Source organism: Juglans regia, chromosome 12 (assembly GCF_001411555.2).
Source record: "Juglans regia cultivar Chandler chromosome 12, Walnut 2.0, whole genome shotgun sequence".
Classification (NCBI taxonomy): Eukaryota; Viridiplantae; Streptophyta; class Magnoliopsida; order Fagales; family Juglandaceae; genus Juglans; species Juglans regia.
The window spans coordinates 12,625,866-12,645,014 of NC_049912.1; the positions used below are offsets into that span (position 1 = coordinate 12,625,866).

A 19,149-nucleotide genomic window follows, 5' to 3' on the forward strand; every position below is an offset into this window, starting at 1 on the left:
TTGACTATAATGCATGCTAAGCGGGAGGATTATATTGAGACTTTTCCTCATGCATTCAAATACACACAAGGTATGGAAACTTTTGTGGTTGATGTTTTAGTAAGAAGGTATGTACTTATCTTCATTTTAGATGCAAAATTGTTGAAACTTGAATATGATAAGGAATTGCTTGCTAATGATGATGACTTTGCTAGTGTATATGGAACATGTGAGAAAACATCGTTTGGTAGGTTCTATAAACTAGATTGGTACTTGTTTAGAAAGAATAGATTTTGTGTACCTACTAGTTTTATGTGTAAGTTGCTTGTGTGTGATGGACATGATGGTTTGTTGGGTGACCTTGGTGTAAGGAAAGATTTTGGTTTGTTTCTTGAACGTTTGTGGGAGTATCATTTGCCATTCATTGAATTGTTACATGGACGTTTCCGGGAATATCATTTGTCATTCATTGAGTTTGCATATTGGAGTGGTCATTTTAGTTCGAGGAAGACTTTAGATGTGCTTCATGAACATTTGTGGGAGTATTGTTTACCATTCATTGAGTTTACATATAATTGGAGTGTTCATGAACCAAGGTGGGCCTAGTCTTAAAGATATGTTGCAAGTTCCAGATGGGCCAAATACAAGTTCAAGGACTTAAACGATGAAGATTATGCTTTGATTCATTTCATAAGCTATGGAAAGGGCAACAACATAACTTATAGGCTTTGGACACTTGAAACCTTTCAACTTATTTAATTAATTTCAATGACCTATTTTATTTGCTTAGAATAATTGGGTTTATACCTATGTAAGGGCATGTTGGGAAATTTATTGTTTTAATGAACTAGGATTAGTGTTACTGTAGCCAAGTCACTGTAGCGCGGCTCTGTAGCCGCGGCACTATTCATCCAGGGGCACTTTTGGAAGATGGGGGTTTATTTTGGCTAGGGTTTCAATAGGTTTTGTTTTAAATACTCTGTGTAGCCTCATTCTAATTAGATTATAAAGTTTATGAAATTTGATGAATTTATTCATTGTGAGTTGAGTTTTACTCCTCTTGTTCTTAATTGAACTTTTGAACTTATCAAAGCTAAATCACAACCTTTGTGGCGTTCCTCCTTTGTAATTTGGGTTCTTGAGACGGGTTCTTCAATGGGTCTAGATTTTAATATAATCTAGGTTCTTGAAACGAGTTCTCATCAGGTCTAGATTCTCTATCCACAGACTTGATTTTGGCTTTTTTGGGAAGTTTTCAAATTGACTGTGGGTTCAAGGGATTCCTTTCCCGCGGGTTCATATCAGAAAGAAAAGGCTTGAAACAAAGGCTTCAAGGGCGCTGGCGGCAGTTTCATCTGGCTGGGCATGGTTGGTGTGGTGAACTAAGAGCGGCTGAGGTACAGACGCGGACGGTGCTTGGCGGCGTCCCGGCACGCGGATTAGCTTTGGGGTGGAGGTTTACTAGAAGCAAACCGAGCCCTTCGGTTTGGTGTCTTACGGAGAAAATGATATGAACCCGCGGGAATGAAATCCCTTGAACCCACAATCAATTTGAAAACTCCCCAAGAAAGCCAAAATCAAGTCAATGGATGGAGAACCTAGACCCGATGAGAACTCGTTTCAAGAACCTAGATTATATTAAAATCTAGACCCGTTGAAGAACCCGTCTCAAGAACCCAGATTACAAAGGAGGAACGCCACAAAGGTTGTGATTTACCTTTGATAAGTTCAAAAGTTCAATTAAGAACAAGAGGAGTAAAACTCAACTCACAATGAATAAATTCATCAAATTTCATAAACTTCATAATCTGATTAAAATGAGGCTACATAGAGTATTTAAAGCAAAACCTAATGAAACCCTAGCCAAAATAAACCCCCCATCTTCCAAAAGTACCCCTGGATGAACAGTGCCGCGGCTACAGTACGGAGCTACAGTAACTCGCTACAGTAACCCTAACCCTAGTTCAATAAAATAATAACTTTCCCAATATGCCCTTACATAGGCATAAACCCAATTATTCTAAGCAAATAAAATAGGTCCTTGAAATTAATTAAATAAGTTGAAAGTCTTCAAGTGTCCAAAGCCTATAAGTCATGTTGTTGCCCTTTCCATAGCTTATGAAATGAATCAAAGCATAATCTTCATCGTTTAAGCCCTTGAACTTGTATTTGACCCATCTGGTACTTGCAACATATCTTTAAGACTAGGCCCACCTTGGTTCCCATCATTCTCCCTCTCCTCAAAAGGATTCGACCTCGAATCTCCACCTGGATCAAAGGAAAAATGTTAGTAACATTATCATTGATTTCATATGCATTGTCATTAATTTGTTCAAGAATTTGAGAACATCCATCTAAGCTACTCCTGTTGTCAACAGATAAAGATATTAAATCTAAAGGAGTAAATAGATTAAGTCTATAAACAATTTCAAAAGGAGAATATAAAGTGGTAGTATGCATGGTCCTGTTATATGCAAACTCTATAAATCCATCCATAACCACAAAAATAGAATTTCTACTCCTTTCTTTCCTAGGCAGCCCCAAAACAAAGTCCATAGATATGTCTACACATGACTCACTAGGAATAGGTAAGGGCGTATGCAACCCATGTGGCAAAAGTATAAATTTGGCCTTTCTGCATGTAATGCACCTGCCACAAATACAATTGACATCTCTCTTCATCTTAGACCAACATAAATGTTCATACAAAATGTCTAATATTTTCTTGACACCAGAATGACTACTCCAAATATATGCAAACTCAATGAAGGGCAAATGATAGTCCCACAAACGTTCATGCAACACATCAATGAATGGCAATTGATACTTCCACAAATGTTCATGCAACACGTCATTGAAAGGCAAATGATATTCCCACAAACGTTCATGCAACACAACAAAAGTCTTCCTTACACCATGGTTACCCAACAAACCACCATGTCCATCGCACACAAGCAACTTACATATAAAACTAGTAGGTACATAAAATCTATTCTTTATAAACAAGTACCAATCTAGTTTATAGAACTTACCAAACGATGCTTTCTCACATGTTCCATATACAATAGCAAAGTCATCATCATTAGCATGCAATTCCTTATCATATTCAAGTTTCAACAATTTTGCATCTAAAATGAAGATAAGTACATACCTTCTTGCTAAAGCATCAACCACAAAAGTTTCCATACCTTGTGTGTATTTGAATACATGAGCAAAAGTCTCAATAGAATCCTCCCGCTTAGCACGCATTATGGTCAACAACTTACCTTCTCCCTTTAAGTGTGTCAATGACTCATGTTCTTCCAAGAAAGGTCGGTTAGGAATTGTTGCACCTGGCACAAAATCAATGTAGTGCTCTATCTCCCTAATGGGTGGCAATCCACTAAATACACCACTTGGAAACACGACCTCATATCCCTGCAATAAAGAGACAACAATACTAGGCAAACATACGTCAAGTTCGTTAGGATTAAGACTTGCCTTAGCATAAAAACTCACTTTTCTCTTTGTTTTTCTCTCACTTTCTTCAAACTCTCTTTTCTTTCCACTCTCTTTTTCTTTTTCACTCTCTTTTTTCCTTTCACACTCTTTTTTCTTTTCACTCTCTTTTTTTCTGTCACTCTCTTTTTCTTCATCTTTTTTTGTACTCTCGACCTCATAATTATTTTTCAACTCATTCTCTCTTTTGCTTGAGGTCTTAGTCTCACCCTCTTCTTTTTTCTCTCTCATTTTTCTCTCTTTCTCCATTTCGGTCTCACTATTTCTTTTCTTCTCAATCTCACATTCACTCTTGCTTTTCAGCTCAATCTCACTTTCACTTTCACTCTCACCTTCACTCTTGCTTTTCAGCTCATTCTCACTTTCACTCTTCCTTGTTTGCTCAATCTCCTTTTCACTTTTTCTTTTTTGATCACTCTCACTTTTACTCTTTCTTTTTTTATCACTCTCATTTTCACTCTTTCTGTTTTGAGCAACCTTACATTTCAGCTTCAATTGATCCCCATGGACCTGTTTTGGAGTTAAAGGAGCAAGTTTGATTGTTTTTCCATCTTTTTCAAAACTGTACATGTTCCTTAACCCATCATGGATCACCTTCCTATCATACTGCCATGGCTTTCCTAACAAAATATGACTAGCATGCATAGGCACTACATCACAAAGCACCATATCCTGGTATTTTCCAATTGAAAAAGAAACTAGCACTTGCTTATTTACCCTAACCTCCCCACAATCACTCAACCAGTGCAACATGTATGGTCTAGGGTGTTTCAAGGTACGTAAATTCAATTTCTCAACTAAAGTAGTGCTAGCCAAATTAATACAACTCCTCAAATCAATGATCATACTACATACCTTGTTGTTGATGTGGCATCTAGTATGAAAAATATTCTCACTCTTCTGCTCTATATCATCCATCTTAATTTTTGTATTGAGTGCATGCCTGGTAACAAGAGAATCACCATACTCTTCATTCTCATACCCATTTTCAACACTAAACGCGGGACGCCTCCTATCTCTCCTGCCATGAAGATTTCTAATTACCACATCTTGATGATCCATCCTATCCCTCACTTCACCCAACACTAAGTTCAACTTCTCAAACTGTTGTTGCATGACTTGCAACACAAAGGATGTGTTATCTACTATCTCCTTTGGTGATGAGTCACTTCCTATGAGACATCATAATGTGCTGCACAAAAAGAATGTTAGTGAAAAAACCTCACACACTCCCTTATGTGTTTACACTCAAGTAATGACACTCCACTCGTGTGTAACTCTGAATTGGCTTTTTACTCGATAATAATCTCACACTCTCTTGCCTTTTACCTCAAGAGTTTTCCCACTCAAGTTCTTTAAGAACTAGTTGAACTAAATCAAGACAATACAACCTTGTATTATCCCAACTAGTAATTAGATCCAGGAAACAAGAACAAGAGAAACATGAAGGAATAAAAATGACATGAGAATCAATGAAGTTATACGAATGAAAGAGTAACAATAAGACAAGATACCAACTTGAGTGATGTATGCAGCAGCCCCTTTGATCATAAGGTTTAATCAACAAATTTCTTTCTTTCTCTTTGTTGTAACTATGTAGCAATTTTGAATATGCTACCTTCTCTTTTCTTCTTCCTCTTTTTTTTTTTTTTTCGAATTTTCTTTTCTTTTCTTTCCCTTTCCTTTCTTTTCTTTTCCTTTCCTTTCCTTTCTTTTCTCTAATTCATCCACAAACAGCAATAGTCAGTTGTGAAAACCAACCAATTGAATTCAAACACACAAGCATGGACAATGAAGTAGAAGAGAATCAATGGAACGACACTCCAAGCAATTGACAAACTTAGAGATGCAGGAAACCCTAGAATTTTGAAACCCTAGGTGATGCAAATTTCAGACAAACCCAAAACCCTAAGAATTTCGGCTGCCTACTTTTTGTTTCTATTTTTTTTTTTTTGGCAACCCTAGAACAGTGAAGCCCTAGAACTAAATTTAAGGATGCTAAAATTAAAAGATAGAATAAGACCTGATTGGAAACCTGGCTCTGATACCAAATGATATGAACCCGTGGGAAAGGAATCCCTTGAACCCACAATCAATTTGAAAACTTCCCAAGAAAGCCAAAATCAAGTCTATGGATGGAGAATCTAGACCCGATGAGAACTCGTTTCAATAACCTAGATTATATTAAAATCTAGACCCATTGAAGAACCCGTCTCAAGAACCCAAATTACAAAGGAGGAACGCCACAAAGGTTGTGATTTACCTTTGATAAGTTCAAAAGTTCAATTAAGAACAAGAGGAGTAAAACTCAACTCACAATGAATAAATTCATCAAATTTCATAAACTTCATAATCTGATTAAAATGTGGCCACATAGAGTATTTAAAGCAAAACATAATGAAACCCTAGCCAAAATAAACCCTCAATCTTCCAAAAGTGCCCCTGGATGAACAGTGCCGCGGCTACAGTACGAGCTACAGTAACTCGCTACAGTGACCCTAACCCTAGTTCAATAAAATAATAACTTTCCCAATATGCCCTTGCATAGGCATAAACCCAATTATTCTAAGCAAATAAAATAGGTCCTTGAAATTAATTAAATAAGTTGAAAGTCTTGAAGTGTCCAAAGCCTATAAGTCATGTTGTTGCCCTTTCCATAGCTTATGAAATGAATCAAAGCATAATCTTCATCGTTTAAGCCCTTGAACTTGTATTTGACCCATCTGGTACTTGCAACATATCTTTAAGACTAGGCCCACCTTGGTTCCCATCAGAAATTTTTTGAGGGGGCATTTCTTTGGAGTTTTTCATTTCACACACTGCGGCTTGCGAGGGACGACACTGCGGACTGCGAGTAGCATTTTCAGTGTTCATTTTCTTCTATTCTTCTCTCAGAAAAATTATGGTGAATTCATTTATGTTGAATTTAATTTTTAGCATTAACTGAATTTTCTTTATTCTAAGAAAGCGATGTAATATAGTTCCTTAACTATGCTTGAGTTTCTATGTTAATTTGAAGTTATTCTCTTCTATGTTTGTCTGATTTATTCTGAGCTTATTGCTTATAATTAACTGGCCATTATATGATTTTAATCTTGTGATTTGCTATCGAAAGAGGGAATTATAGGATAGATCTTGGATATTTCAGCATTGGTAATTATAGAGATCGAAAGACTTGTATGAACATATGTAGTATTAAAATCATTGGCCTTTATTGCTTTTTTGCTTTATTAATTTGCATACTCTTGTGTAAAATGATGAACAAGAATAATTTCTAATTGACTATCGAAAGAGGCTTTTGGATGTTTGTAGAGATTTGCTAACAAACATAGAGAGTTAAATTCAATTAGTTAGATGAGTAACGCATAGTGAGGCATGGACATGTACATATGACAAAAAACTTTTCTCGTGAAAATAACATTTTTCATCTTTTAAGCTCTTATCACATGTTCATATCATTTGAGCTCGGGTTCTTGTTCATATCATAAATTCCAATTCATATCATGTCATAACAAATCATATTGAGAACGAGTCTCATCATTCCTTATCCTTTCATTCATATCATAGCATATCATGGCATAACATATCATGTCACTTCATTTCATAGAGCTCACGTGCCTTGTTCATGTCATATCATTCACATATGTGGACACCTCACAGCTCCCCTGAGTACCATGTGTTCCCTACTAGTTACTGCATCAACCAATGATCCACTTGATTGAGGTGACTATGTCATAAACATAAAATATATTCTTTACAACAGTTTGCATATTTCGCCTTCACCGTAATATGCACCCACTAGCTTTAGGTCAACCCCGCTCCGTTATCCTTCCATAGGAATCATTCGAGGTCCATCAATTGTACTTTGTCGACCCAGGGGTTTCCACTCAACTTTAGGCACTCCAAAGTGGATAGGGAGTTTCACTAGGGCATTTCCCCGTTCTAGCATTTGGTGTCGTTATAAAGCATCTTTGACTCTTTCTTTTAAAAACATGGACCCAAATGCATGAGACATGTAACATGGACTCCTGACAAAACATAACTCTTATTCATACAACATAGCTCATCCCATAGCATGCATCTCATGTCATAGCTTGAAAACATTAGAACTTGTAAACAAAGATCATTTCATGCAACATATTTGATTCTTTCATTATAACAACAAAATAGAATTTTCATCACCTAAAGGATGGTCTTGGCCAATTCATCTAAGCCATCCAAATTATGTATTTTCATCATTCCAACTCATAACATCATGCCTCCATTTAATCTTACATCCAAACAAACATGCAAACCAATAAACATGGCAAAACCGAAACTAACATGTATTACATTTGACACTTAGCCTAATCATACTTAACAAGACATTGCATCTCTCCATTCTTAGACATGGCCAAAACTTGCATCATAGAAATACAAGATTTAAGCAACAACTTCATGCACTAATACATAAGGGCCGAATACATCATCATGAAATATCATGCTTCAAATCACAATTTCATACAAGTATTCATAACATCACATAAGCCGATTAATAAGCACGGAATAATAGCTATAGTCAAACAATTAATCACACGAAAGTTTCAAGCAAATAATCAAACAAGAGTTCACATATATATACTAATAATATCAAAGATAGGTTGATAGTTTACTTAGAAAAGTCCAACGATAATACTAGCAATGTAACGCCCCAGTCCCAAATTGGGTCAAAGAGTTACTACCTTTCACTTAAAATCATATATTACAGTACATAAATTATTGGGCCAAGTTCTAATTATCTTCTCTCGTCCAACAAAATCTTCTCTCTTCCAACAAAATCTTCAACGTTTACAAAAATTTTGTTGGGCCAAGTTCTAATTATACCAACCCCTTGGTTCATGAATTATTATTTGGGCCTTTGTCCAATCATTGAACCCAATGAAATTCTTACTCTGTCAAAATAAATTTTTGGGCCCCTAACCTGCTCTGAAATTACTCGTTAAGACTTAAATGAGCTTTTCATACATAAGCCCGAAAATATTTAAAAAGTAGACTTGGGCTGGGCCCAGGTGTAGTATATTAGAAATTAATCCCACAAAAACCCTAGATTCCAAAAATGTGAGTGAATGTGAGTATAGTGACATTTTCAAAATTCTTTTGTCGTGTTAAAAACCATAGGGCCGAAACCATTGAAGATTAGAAACCCTAGTTTTTCTTTTGAGTTAAAAATCAAACTTGTGTTACCCTAGATCACGCGTTCATGTGCTCAAAACACCAAGAACATTTCGGGTTCCATCTTCCATGAAGAGAAAACCCTAGTTTCTAGAGTGAGAATAGGTGGTTGTGTGAGAAAAACCCTAAATCCGAAAATACTAGATGAGGTCTTCCCTTGGCCGTGTGTGATCATCAAGAAAATAAGTAAAGTGATCCATACCTCCATGTTTAGAGCTTTTACTCAAAAAATGGTGAGTGGCTTCTTTGTGATTCACGAAAATGGTGGTGTTTGGCTAAAGAGAAAATGTGGGAAAGTGAAGACTAGAGAGAGAAAAGGTGGTGACCGAAACACACTAGGAGAAACAAGAAACTATTTGCAAAAAGGGCTCCCCCATTTTCGGTGCCTTCCTCATATAGTGTCCCTCTAGGTTTTTCACCAACCAATGTATGTAAGACAAGTGGCATCCCCCATTTTTCCCTCAAGATGGGACTTGCATGGGAAAGACCAAAGGGTGTTGTCATATGGCTCTTTCTCCCTAAATTGAAACCCTACTTGCTTCCATTCTCCATTTTGTCGTTCCACCTATGTCTAAGTTCAATGCACCAAGAGGTTAAAATATAATTTCCTCAAAACCTTAATCTTCCAAAGCACTCTTCCAGTGTGCATGGCTGACACGTGGCGTGAATGTGTGTGCACTCTTGGATTGTCGAAATCCCTATGACACTTGAGGTGACTTTGTGTCATTCCCTAGGTACTTTTGCTTTTTGCTCCTCTCCCCCTTGTAGCCATCGGTGACATGCCCCTTTCTTCCTAAACAAGTCTTCTAGAACATGCATTTTTGCTTCCCTAATATGACACATTCTTGGAACTCACTAAACAACTTTTTGTTGTAGCTTGACATGTGTCCATGGGGACTTGTGCTTGCAAAAGTGGTGCCTACACCTCCAAAACCAAAACCCTAGTTTCTCTTTCTTGCTTCTTCCACTTTTCACCTAAAGACCCAATGCATGGTTGACAAGTGTTAACTTAGCTTTTTACCCAAAAGACCAAAAACTCCAATTTGCCAAATGGTGCCTTCCCCTTGTTCCATGGCCTAACTAGGGCCTCTTCAAAGCAAACACTCTTCATGGGCCTATTCCCTTGGACCAATCCTCTCTACTTCCTTTTGAAAGCTAACAAGCCTTAATTTAAGAGATCCAAATCCCATAAAAGAAAAAAAAAATTGGCCTAAGGGGCTCTTCCACACTTAACCAAAAATCCAAAGACACATCATCATCATCCATACAAAATGTAAACACAATTCCTTAGTAAAATTTGGGATGTCACATTGTCAATGAGCTGCAATACCACAGAAATGAGCTGGTCGGCATTCTATACCGTATCCAACAAAGAGGGTTCCATCGAGCGCTCATTGTTCTTCGGTACCTCCTCACTGGTTGAGGGTACCATCGTCCTCTTGCATTTTTCCATGCGGTGATCTTCTAGACTTGTCATAACTTCTACTATTCTGGGTGGAGAATGGTATGGAAACTACTCCAATGAGATTTTGAGAAATCTCAGCAAGTAAACATACAACATACAACAGTTAATATAAGCATACAAATCACCAATCGTGGAATGCATGCATGAACATGTATTTGACATATGACGTGACCAAGAAAAACTTGACTTATGCACTTGACCTTTGTCAAAAGACATGTAACATAGATTTGACTTTTCGAAAAAATGCCCATGACATCATTTTTGTGTTGATCTTTAAACATTCATTTCATATTATATCTTATCATATGATTCATATCATATCACGTGATCCGTATCATGTGAGCTCATTACCTTTTTCTTATAACACAGTGGACAAAACACGGCTCCTTGAAGCACCATGGTGAATACGTTTTATTCATATTCATTATAACACGATAGTATTTCGTTGAGTTATTTTCCTTAGTCATGACACCCACTAGCGTTAGGTGCTACCTTACTCCGGCGGCATCCTTTCCAAAATGATCCATCTAAGGTACGCCGATGGTTCTTCATCAATCAGGGGTTACCACTCTATTCTTAAGCACTCTAGAGTGGACAGAGGAGTTTCACCAAGACATTCTCCCGACCTAGCATTTGGGGTCGTGATAAAACATTTTCAGACACATTTTATAAAAAAAATCATTTACCCAAATGCATTTGACATGAGACTTAAAATGTACTCTGTCTTACACTTGACATGTGACGTATGAAATGTCGTGCATGCAATACTCAAGTGTAACACACTGGAATCATGGCATGGTAATGTGTGAGCGTGGCATGGTTCAATCATCAAAACACTTAATCCAACATACACAAACATGCTATGGCTTAAACTTATAGGGTTCATTAGCATGAAAACCGAGCTACAATGGACTATAGATCATGGCAAAAATATCACAAAATTTGAGACATGGAAACATAGCAAATCATCACCTAAGCCAAAACCCTAATCTCATCAAATCATGGAGTAACAACATGTAAACCAAACCATATAATCATGGCATGTTCTTAAACATGTCACTAGGATAGGCGTGCAAGCCCTTTGGGTTCCTAAACCCTAATCTTCTCTAATCTTCTCTCCCCCTTAAACCACTATCACGTCCAGATTCATGGAATATGCATGCGCGACCAGAGGGAACTTGCTAATGACGATGGAATAAACGAATCTTCTAATTTGTTATTGCGACTCAAAGCATCGACTACCACATAGGCCTTTTTGGGGTGGTACTTAATGTTTCACTGATAGTCGCTAATCAATTCCCACCATATTCTCTACCTCATATTAAGGTTCTTGTATGACCAAGATTCATATGTATCCGTAATTGCTGCTCAAATAGATACTTGAGGCTTTTGTGATTTGTGGAAACTACACACTTTTCACCATACAAGTAGGGTCTCCAAATCTTGAGAGCAAGAACCACATTCAGCTAACTCCAAGTCATGAGTAGGATAATTCTGCTCAAGATCCTTCAGTTGACATGAAGCATAAGTGGCCACCTTCCCTTCTTGCATCAGCACACAACCGAGTTCTGCTTTTGATGCATCATTGTACACCACAGGCTTAATAGGCTCCGACTGTGTAAGTACCAATGCGATCATATTCTTTTCTTCAACTCAAGAAAACTTGCTTCGCACTTATTGCTCCAAATGAACTTCACGTTCTTCTTAGTCAAGGTGGTGAGTTGTCAAGATAAATTGGAGAATCCTTCCACAAACCTCCTTTAATAACCAGGCAGTCCTAAGAAACTCCGAATCTCATTCACATTGGTCAGTCTCTGCCAATTCATTACAACTTCAATGTTGCTCGGGTCCATTGCGACTCCTCCACTAGATATTACAAATCCAAAACTCACACTTACTAAACTTTGTTTACTTGTGCATTTTCAAAGATACTTACCTGAAAGATCCATTACTTGTGCATTTTCATTAATTTGTTCAAGAATTTGGAATAGTCCATTGAAACTACTCCTATCATCAACTAGTAAAGACTTTAAATCTGAAGGAGGAAATGGATTAAGTATACAAACAATTTCAATTGGTGAAAATTTAGTAGTAGCATGAACACTCCAATTATATGTAAACTCAATGAATGGCAAACAATACTCCCACAAATGTTCAAGAAGCACATCTAAAGTCTTCTTCGAACCAAAATGACCACTCCAATATGCAAACTCAATGAATGGCAAATGATACTCCTACAAACGTTCATGCAACAAGTCAATGAATGGCAAATGATATTCCCATAAACGTTCATGCAACATGTTTGAAATCTTATTTTCACCAGAATGACCACTCCAATTATATGCAAACTCAATGAAACGCAAATGATACTCCCGCAAACGTTCATCCAACACGTCAATGTATGGCAAATGATACTCCCACAAATGTTCATGCAATACATCAATGAATGACAAATGATACTTCCACAAACGTTCGTGCAACACGTCTTTGAATGGCAAATGATATTCCCACAAACAGTCATGCAACACAACAAAAGTCTTCCTCAGACCAAGATTACCCAACAAACAAGCATGTCCATCACACACAAGCAACTAACGCATAAAACTAGTAAGCACACAAAATCTATTCTTTCTAAACAAGTACTAATCTAGTTTATAGAACTCACCAAAAGATGCTTTCTCACATGTCCCATACACACTAGCAAAGTCATCATCATTAACATGCAATTCCTTATCATATTCAAGTCTCAACAATTTTGCATCTAAAATGAAGATAAGGACATACCTTCTTGCTAAAGTATCAACCACAAAATTTTTCATACCTTGTGTGTATTTGAATACATGAGAAAAAGTCTCAATACAATCATCCCGCTTAGAATGCATTGTAGTCAACAACTTACCTTGTCCCTTTATGTGTGTCAATGACTCATGTTTTTCCAAGAAAGGTCTGTTAGGAATTGTCGCACCTGGCACAAAATCAATGTAGTGCTCTATCTTCCTAATAGGTGGCAGTCCACAAAATACACCACTAGGAAACAAGACCTCATATCCCAGCAACAAAGAGACAACAACACTAGGCAAAGAGTTGTTAAATTCGTTAGCATAAAAACTTGCCTTAGCATAAAAACTCACTTTTGTCTTTTTATTTCTCTCTACAATCTCTCTTTCTTTTTCCTCTTATGGCTCCACACTTTTTTCTTGACTCTCAACCACCTCTCTATTTTCTTTTTCTCTCTCTTTCTTTTGATGTTTCGGCCTCATTCTCTTTTTTCCTCTCACTCTCTTTGTTCTTTTCACTCTCTGTTTTTCTTTCGGCCTCACAAGGTTGCCTCTTTTCTTGAGGTTTCAGCCTCACCCAAAATTTTTCCTTTTAGTGGTTCAGTCTTCCCCTTTACTACAGTGATAGGAACCAAGGTGGGCCTACTCTTAAAGATCCTTTGCAAGTTCCAGATGGGCCAATTACAAGATCAAGGGCCAAGAAGATCAAGGAAGCAATGCAAGGATTGGTGCAATCCACCTGGGATGAAGCCAGCAAGAGCCCAACACTGAAGATGGGTCTGAAAGAAGAAGAACCAGTTTTGATCCACTTTATTCAAGCTGTGGAAGACATGACTTAAACATACGGCCTATCGTTATTGGAGGCTTCCAATTTGGTTAAATGATTTATTTTATTAGTTTAGAATAAGTGGGCTTGAAGATGCTTGGCTCACATGTCTTATTTCTTTTGAACTATGTTTTTGGGAAGGCCTTGTATTTTGGCCAAGGGCTTATTTGGAAAATTACATTTTAGGAACTAGGGTTTCATCAATTTACTGTTGGGGTTACTGTAGCCGCGCGTACTGTAGCCGGTACTGTTCATCAAGGGTAATTTTGGGTAAAAGGGGCATTATTTTGGCTAGGGTTTTGATTAGGTTTGGCTTTAAAAACTCTTTGTAGCCTCATTTGAGAGTTAGACAATATTGAATTTTATTTGTGAGTTGAGTTTTCTCCTCTTGTTCTTGATTGAACTCTTGAACTTATCAAAGGTAAATCACAACCTTTGTGGCGTTCCTCCTTTGTAATCTGGGTTCTTGAGACGGGTTCTTCAACGGGTCTAGATTTTAATATAATCTAGGTTCTTGAAACGAGTTCTCATCGGGTCTAGATTCTCCATCCTTGACTTGATTTTGGCTTTCTTGGGGAGTTTTCAAATTGATTGTGGGTTCAAGGGATTCCTTTCCCGCGGGTTCATATCATTTGGTATTCAGAGCAAGGTTTCCAATCAGGTCTTATTCTATCTTTTATTTCTTGCATATTTAATTCTAGGGTGTCATTGTTCTAGGATTGATTACAAAAAAAAAAATAGTGGTGGTTAGTAGGGTTGCTGAAATTCATTGTTCTAGGGTTTGTGTTGGCTGAAATCTCTTGTTCTAGGGGCTGCCGTATATCATTTGCCCAAGGGTTTTTGAGTTATTGTTAGGGTTTTTCTCAACTGCTTATTCTTGATTGTGATCAAATCAGTTGGTGAAAGGAAAAGAAAAGAAAAGAAAAGAAAAGAAAAGAAAGGAAAAGAAAAAAAAAAAAATCGTGAAAAAAAAAAAAAAAATTCGAGATTTTTTTTTTCTTGATCCTTATCATCAAAGGGGGTGATTCTAGTTGATATCTTGTCTTATTGCTACTGTTTCATTCGTATAATTTTCTTGATTCACGTGCCATTTTTTTTTCATTCCTTCCGTGTTTCTCTTGTTCTTGTTTCTTGGACTTAATTACTAGTTGGGATAAAACAAGGTTGCTTTGTCTTGATTGAGTCAATTAGTTCTTAAAGAACTTGAGTGGGAAAACTCTTGAGGTAAAAGGCAAAGAGAGTGTGAGACTATTATCGAAAAAAGCCAATTAAGAGTGAAACACGAGTGGAGTGTCATTATTCGAGTGTAAACACGTGAGGGAGTGTGTGAGGTTTACTTTTTTTTTTGCCACTAACTTTCTCTTGTGTAGCGCCTAATAATGTCTCATCGGAGTAGCGCATCACCAAGGGGGAGAGCAGATAACTCATCCTTTGTGTTGCAAGCCATGCAACAACAGTTTGAGCGGTTAAACTTGGTGTTGGGTGAAGTGAGGGATAGGATGGATCATCAAGAAGCAGCGATTAGAAATCTACAAGGTAGGAGGGATAGGAGGCGATGTGAGCATAGAGTCGAAAATCAGTATGAGAATGAAGGAGATGGTGGGGAAGAGGAAGATTTAGCATCTGACGTTGGGTCGGGTAGAAATAGAGGAGTTAGGCATGAAAGAGGACTTGAGGGGAATCTAAGGGGTCGGGATGGTGTAGATAGAGACCTTGGTAGCATCAAAATGAAAATACCATCTTTCCAAGGTAGAACTGACCCTGAGGTTTATCTAGAGTGGGAGAAAAAAATAGAGTTGGTGTTTGATTGTCATAATTACTCTGAGGAGAAGAAAGTGAAGTTGGCGGTAATTGAGTTCACTGATTATGCTATTATTTGGTGGGATCAATTAGTGACCAATAGGAGAAGGAATTATGAGAGGCCTATAGAGACATGGGGAGAGTTGAAAGCTCTCATGAGGCGGAGATTTGTTCCTAGCCATTACTATAGAGACCTTTTTCAGAAATTACAAAATCTTACACAGGGGTCTAGGAGTGTGGAGGATTACCATAAGGAGATGGAGGTGGCGATGATTCGGGCTAATGTAGAGGAGGACCGAGAGGCCACCATGGCTAGATTTTTGAGTGGGTTGAATAGGGACATAGCCAATGTAATTGAATTGCAGCATTATGTGGAGATAGAGGACATGGTGCACATGGCTATGAAGGTGGAGAGGCAATTAAAGAGAAAAGGGACAGCAAGGTACACTACGGTTTCTAGCACTACTTGGAAATCAAAATGGGATAGGAATGATCCAGCTGAAGCAAAGAGAAAGACCGAACCACCTAAGGGAAAAGATGAGGGAACTAGCAACAAACCCAAGGTAGAATCCCAACCTTCACGGAATAGAGATATCAAATGTTTTAAGTGTTTGGGTTCAGGGCACATTGCTTCTCAATGTCCAAATAGGAGGGTGATGATTATGCGTGACAATGGGGAGGTGATGACTGAGAGTGAAGATGATAGTGATGAGGTGCCCGAGTTGGATGATGCTAGTGATGATGATGGAGTGGTATACCCTGTGACAGGTGAGTCTCTTGTTGCCAGGCGTGCTCTTAATGCACACATTAAGGTGGATGATGCAGAGCAACAGAGAGAGAACATTTTCCATACTAGATGCCATGTCAACAATAAGGTATGTAGTATGATCATTGATGGAGGGAGTTGTACTAATGTGGCTAGCACTACTTTGGTTGAGAAATTGAATTTACCAACCTTAAAACACTCTAGACCATACAAATTGCAGTGGTTGAATGATTGTGGAGAGGTTAGGGTGGATAAACAAGTGTTAGTTACTTTTTCTATTGGGAAGTATCAAGATGAGGTGCTTTGTGATGTTGTGCCTATGCATGCGGGCCATATTTTGTTGGGGAGGCCGTGGCAGTATGATAGGAGAGTGACACATGATGGGTTCAAGAACATGTACAGCTTTGAAAAGGAGGGCAAAACAATTAAACTTGCTCCTTTAACTCCAAGCCAGGTCTATGAGGACCAATTGAAATTGAAAAGTGAGGTTGCTCAAAAAAGAAAGAGTGAAAATGAGAGTGATCAGAAGAGAAAGAGTGAAAATGAGAGTGATCAAAAAAGGAAGAGTGAAAAAGAGATTGAGCAAAAAAGAAAGAGTGAGAGTGAATATGAGCATAAAAGAAAGAGTGAGAAAGAAAGTAGAGAGGTGGCTGAGAGTAAAGAAAAAATAGTGGAGCCACGAGAGAAAAAAGAAAGAGAGTCTTCTGAGAGAAAAGGAAAGGCAAAAGTGAGTTTCTATGCAAGAGAGAGTGAGGTTAAGAGGGCTTTCTTCGCAGATCGCCCTATGATTTTTCTTGTCTATAAAGAGTCTTATCTTACTCTTGATGAAACTAACCAGTCTCTTCCTAGTTTGGCTGTTTCTTTGTTGCAGGAGTTTGAGGATGTATTCCCGGAGGAGATGCCGAATGAGTTGCCACCCATTAGAGGCATTGAGCACCAGATTGATTTTGTGCCCGGGGCTGCTATTCCAAACCGACCAGCCTATAGGAGTAATCCAGAGGAGACAAAGGAGCTTCAGAGGCAAGTTGAGGATTTGATGAGCAAGGGGTACGTGAGGGAGAGCATGAGCCCTTGTGCAGTACCAGTGCTACTAGTGCCAAAGAAGGATGGGACGTGGAGGATGTGCATTGATTGCAGGGCGGTCAACAATATCACGGTAAAGTATCGCCATCCCATTCCTAGATTGGATGATATGCTTGATGAATTGCATGGTTCATGTATTTTCAGTAAAATTGATCTTAAAAGTGGGTACCATCAAATTAGAATGAAAGAGGGTGATGAATGGAAAACTGCTTTTAAGACTAAGTATGGGCTTTATGAATGGTTGGTTATGCCATTTGGACTTACAAATGCGCCCAGTACTTTCATGAGATTAATGAACCATGTCCTACGTGCATTCATAGGCAAGTTTGTGGTTGTGTACTTTGATGATATCTTAGTGTACAGCAAGAACTTAAATGAACATATTGAGCATTTGAGATATGTGTTTGATGTGTTGAGATGTGAAAAGTTGTATGCTAATTTCAAGAAATGTGCCTTTTGCATGGAAAAAGTTGTTTTTCTTGGTTACGTTGTTAGTACAAAGGGTATTGAGGTGGATGAAGAGAAAGTCAAGGCCATCAAGGAGTGGCCAACGCCAAAAAGCATCACTGAGGTAAGAAGCTTTCATGGGCTAGCTAGCTTTTATCGGCGTTTTGTTAAAGACTTCAGCACCATTGCTGCACCACTCACTGAGGTAATTAAAAAGAATGTTGGGTTTCATTGGGGGGCTAATCAAGAGAATGCTTTTGCCACTATTAAAGAAAGGTTGTGCTCTGCACCTGTGTTAGCATTACCTGATTTTAACAAAGCTTTTGAGATTGAATGTGATGCCTCAGGAATAGGGATTGGAGCCGTTTTGATGCAGGATAGGCGGCCCATAGCCTTCTTCAGTGAAAAGTTAAGTGGGGCATCCCTGAAGTACCCTACTTATGACAAAGAGCTTTATGCTCTTGTTCATGCATTAGAGACTTGGCAGCACTACCTATGGCCAAGGGAATTTGTGATCCACACCGATCATGAATCATTGAAGCATCTCAAGGGTCAAGATAAGTTGAATAAAAGGCATGCTAGATGGATGGAATATATTGAGACCTTTCCCTATGTCATCCGTTACAAGCAAGGTAAGGAGAACATTGTTGCTGATGCTCTATTCCGGAGGTATGTACTTCTTACTTCTATGAGTGCCAAAATGCTTGGGTTTGAATACGTGAAAGACATGTATGCCGATGATGCTGATTTTTCAAATGTGTATGTGGCATGTGATAAGGCGGCATTTGGTAAGTTTTACAAGCATGATGGTTATTTGTTTAAAGAAAGCAAACTTTGTCTGCCAAATTGTTCTATGCGTGAGTTATTGGTGCGTGAGGCACATGGTGGGGGGTTAATGGGACACTTTGGTGTCAAGAAAACTTTAGACATTTTGCATGAACATTTCTTTTGGCCTAAGATGAAGAGAGATGTTAACCGTATTTGTGGAAGATGCATTACATGTAGAAAGGCCAAATCTAAGGTTTTGCCACATGGGTTGTATACACCCTTACCCGTTCCTAGTGAGCCATGGGTCGACATATCTATGGACTTTGTTTTGGGACTGCCTAGGACCAAAAGGGGTAGAGATTCTATTTTTGTTGTTGTTGATAGATTCAGTAAGATGGCACATTTCATTCCATGCCATAAAACAGATGATGCAACAAATATAGCTGACTTGTTTTTCAGGGAGATAGTGCGACTCCATGGTGTACCTAGGAGTATTGTTTCTGATAGGGATGTTAAATTCCTTAGCTAC

General features: G+C 38.1%; 1 protein-coding gene across 1 annotated transcript in view; it reads left to right on the forward strand.

Annotated features, from left to right (window-relative positions):
• LOC118344015 overlaps positions 1 to 18,807 on the forward strand; it is a gene marked incomplete at its 3' end in the record, with an annotated part of 33,092 nt that extends 14,285 nt beyond the window's left edge. Inside the window, exons 5-7 of the mRNA XM_035683748.1 lie at positions 16,540 to 16,809; positions 16,888 to 16,918; positions 16,985 to 18,807. Coding sequence (XP_035539641.1) covers positions 16,540 to 16,809; positions 16,888 to 16,918; positions 16,985 to 18,807 — 2,124 coding nt within the window. The remainder of the gene's footprint in view (positions 1 to 16,539; positions 16,810 to 16,887; positions 16,919 to 16,984) is intronic.
• Positions 18,808 to 19,149: the final 342 nt, after the last annotated feature.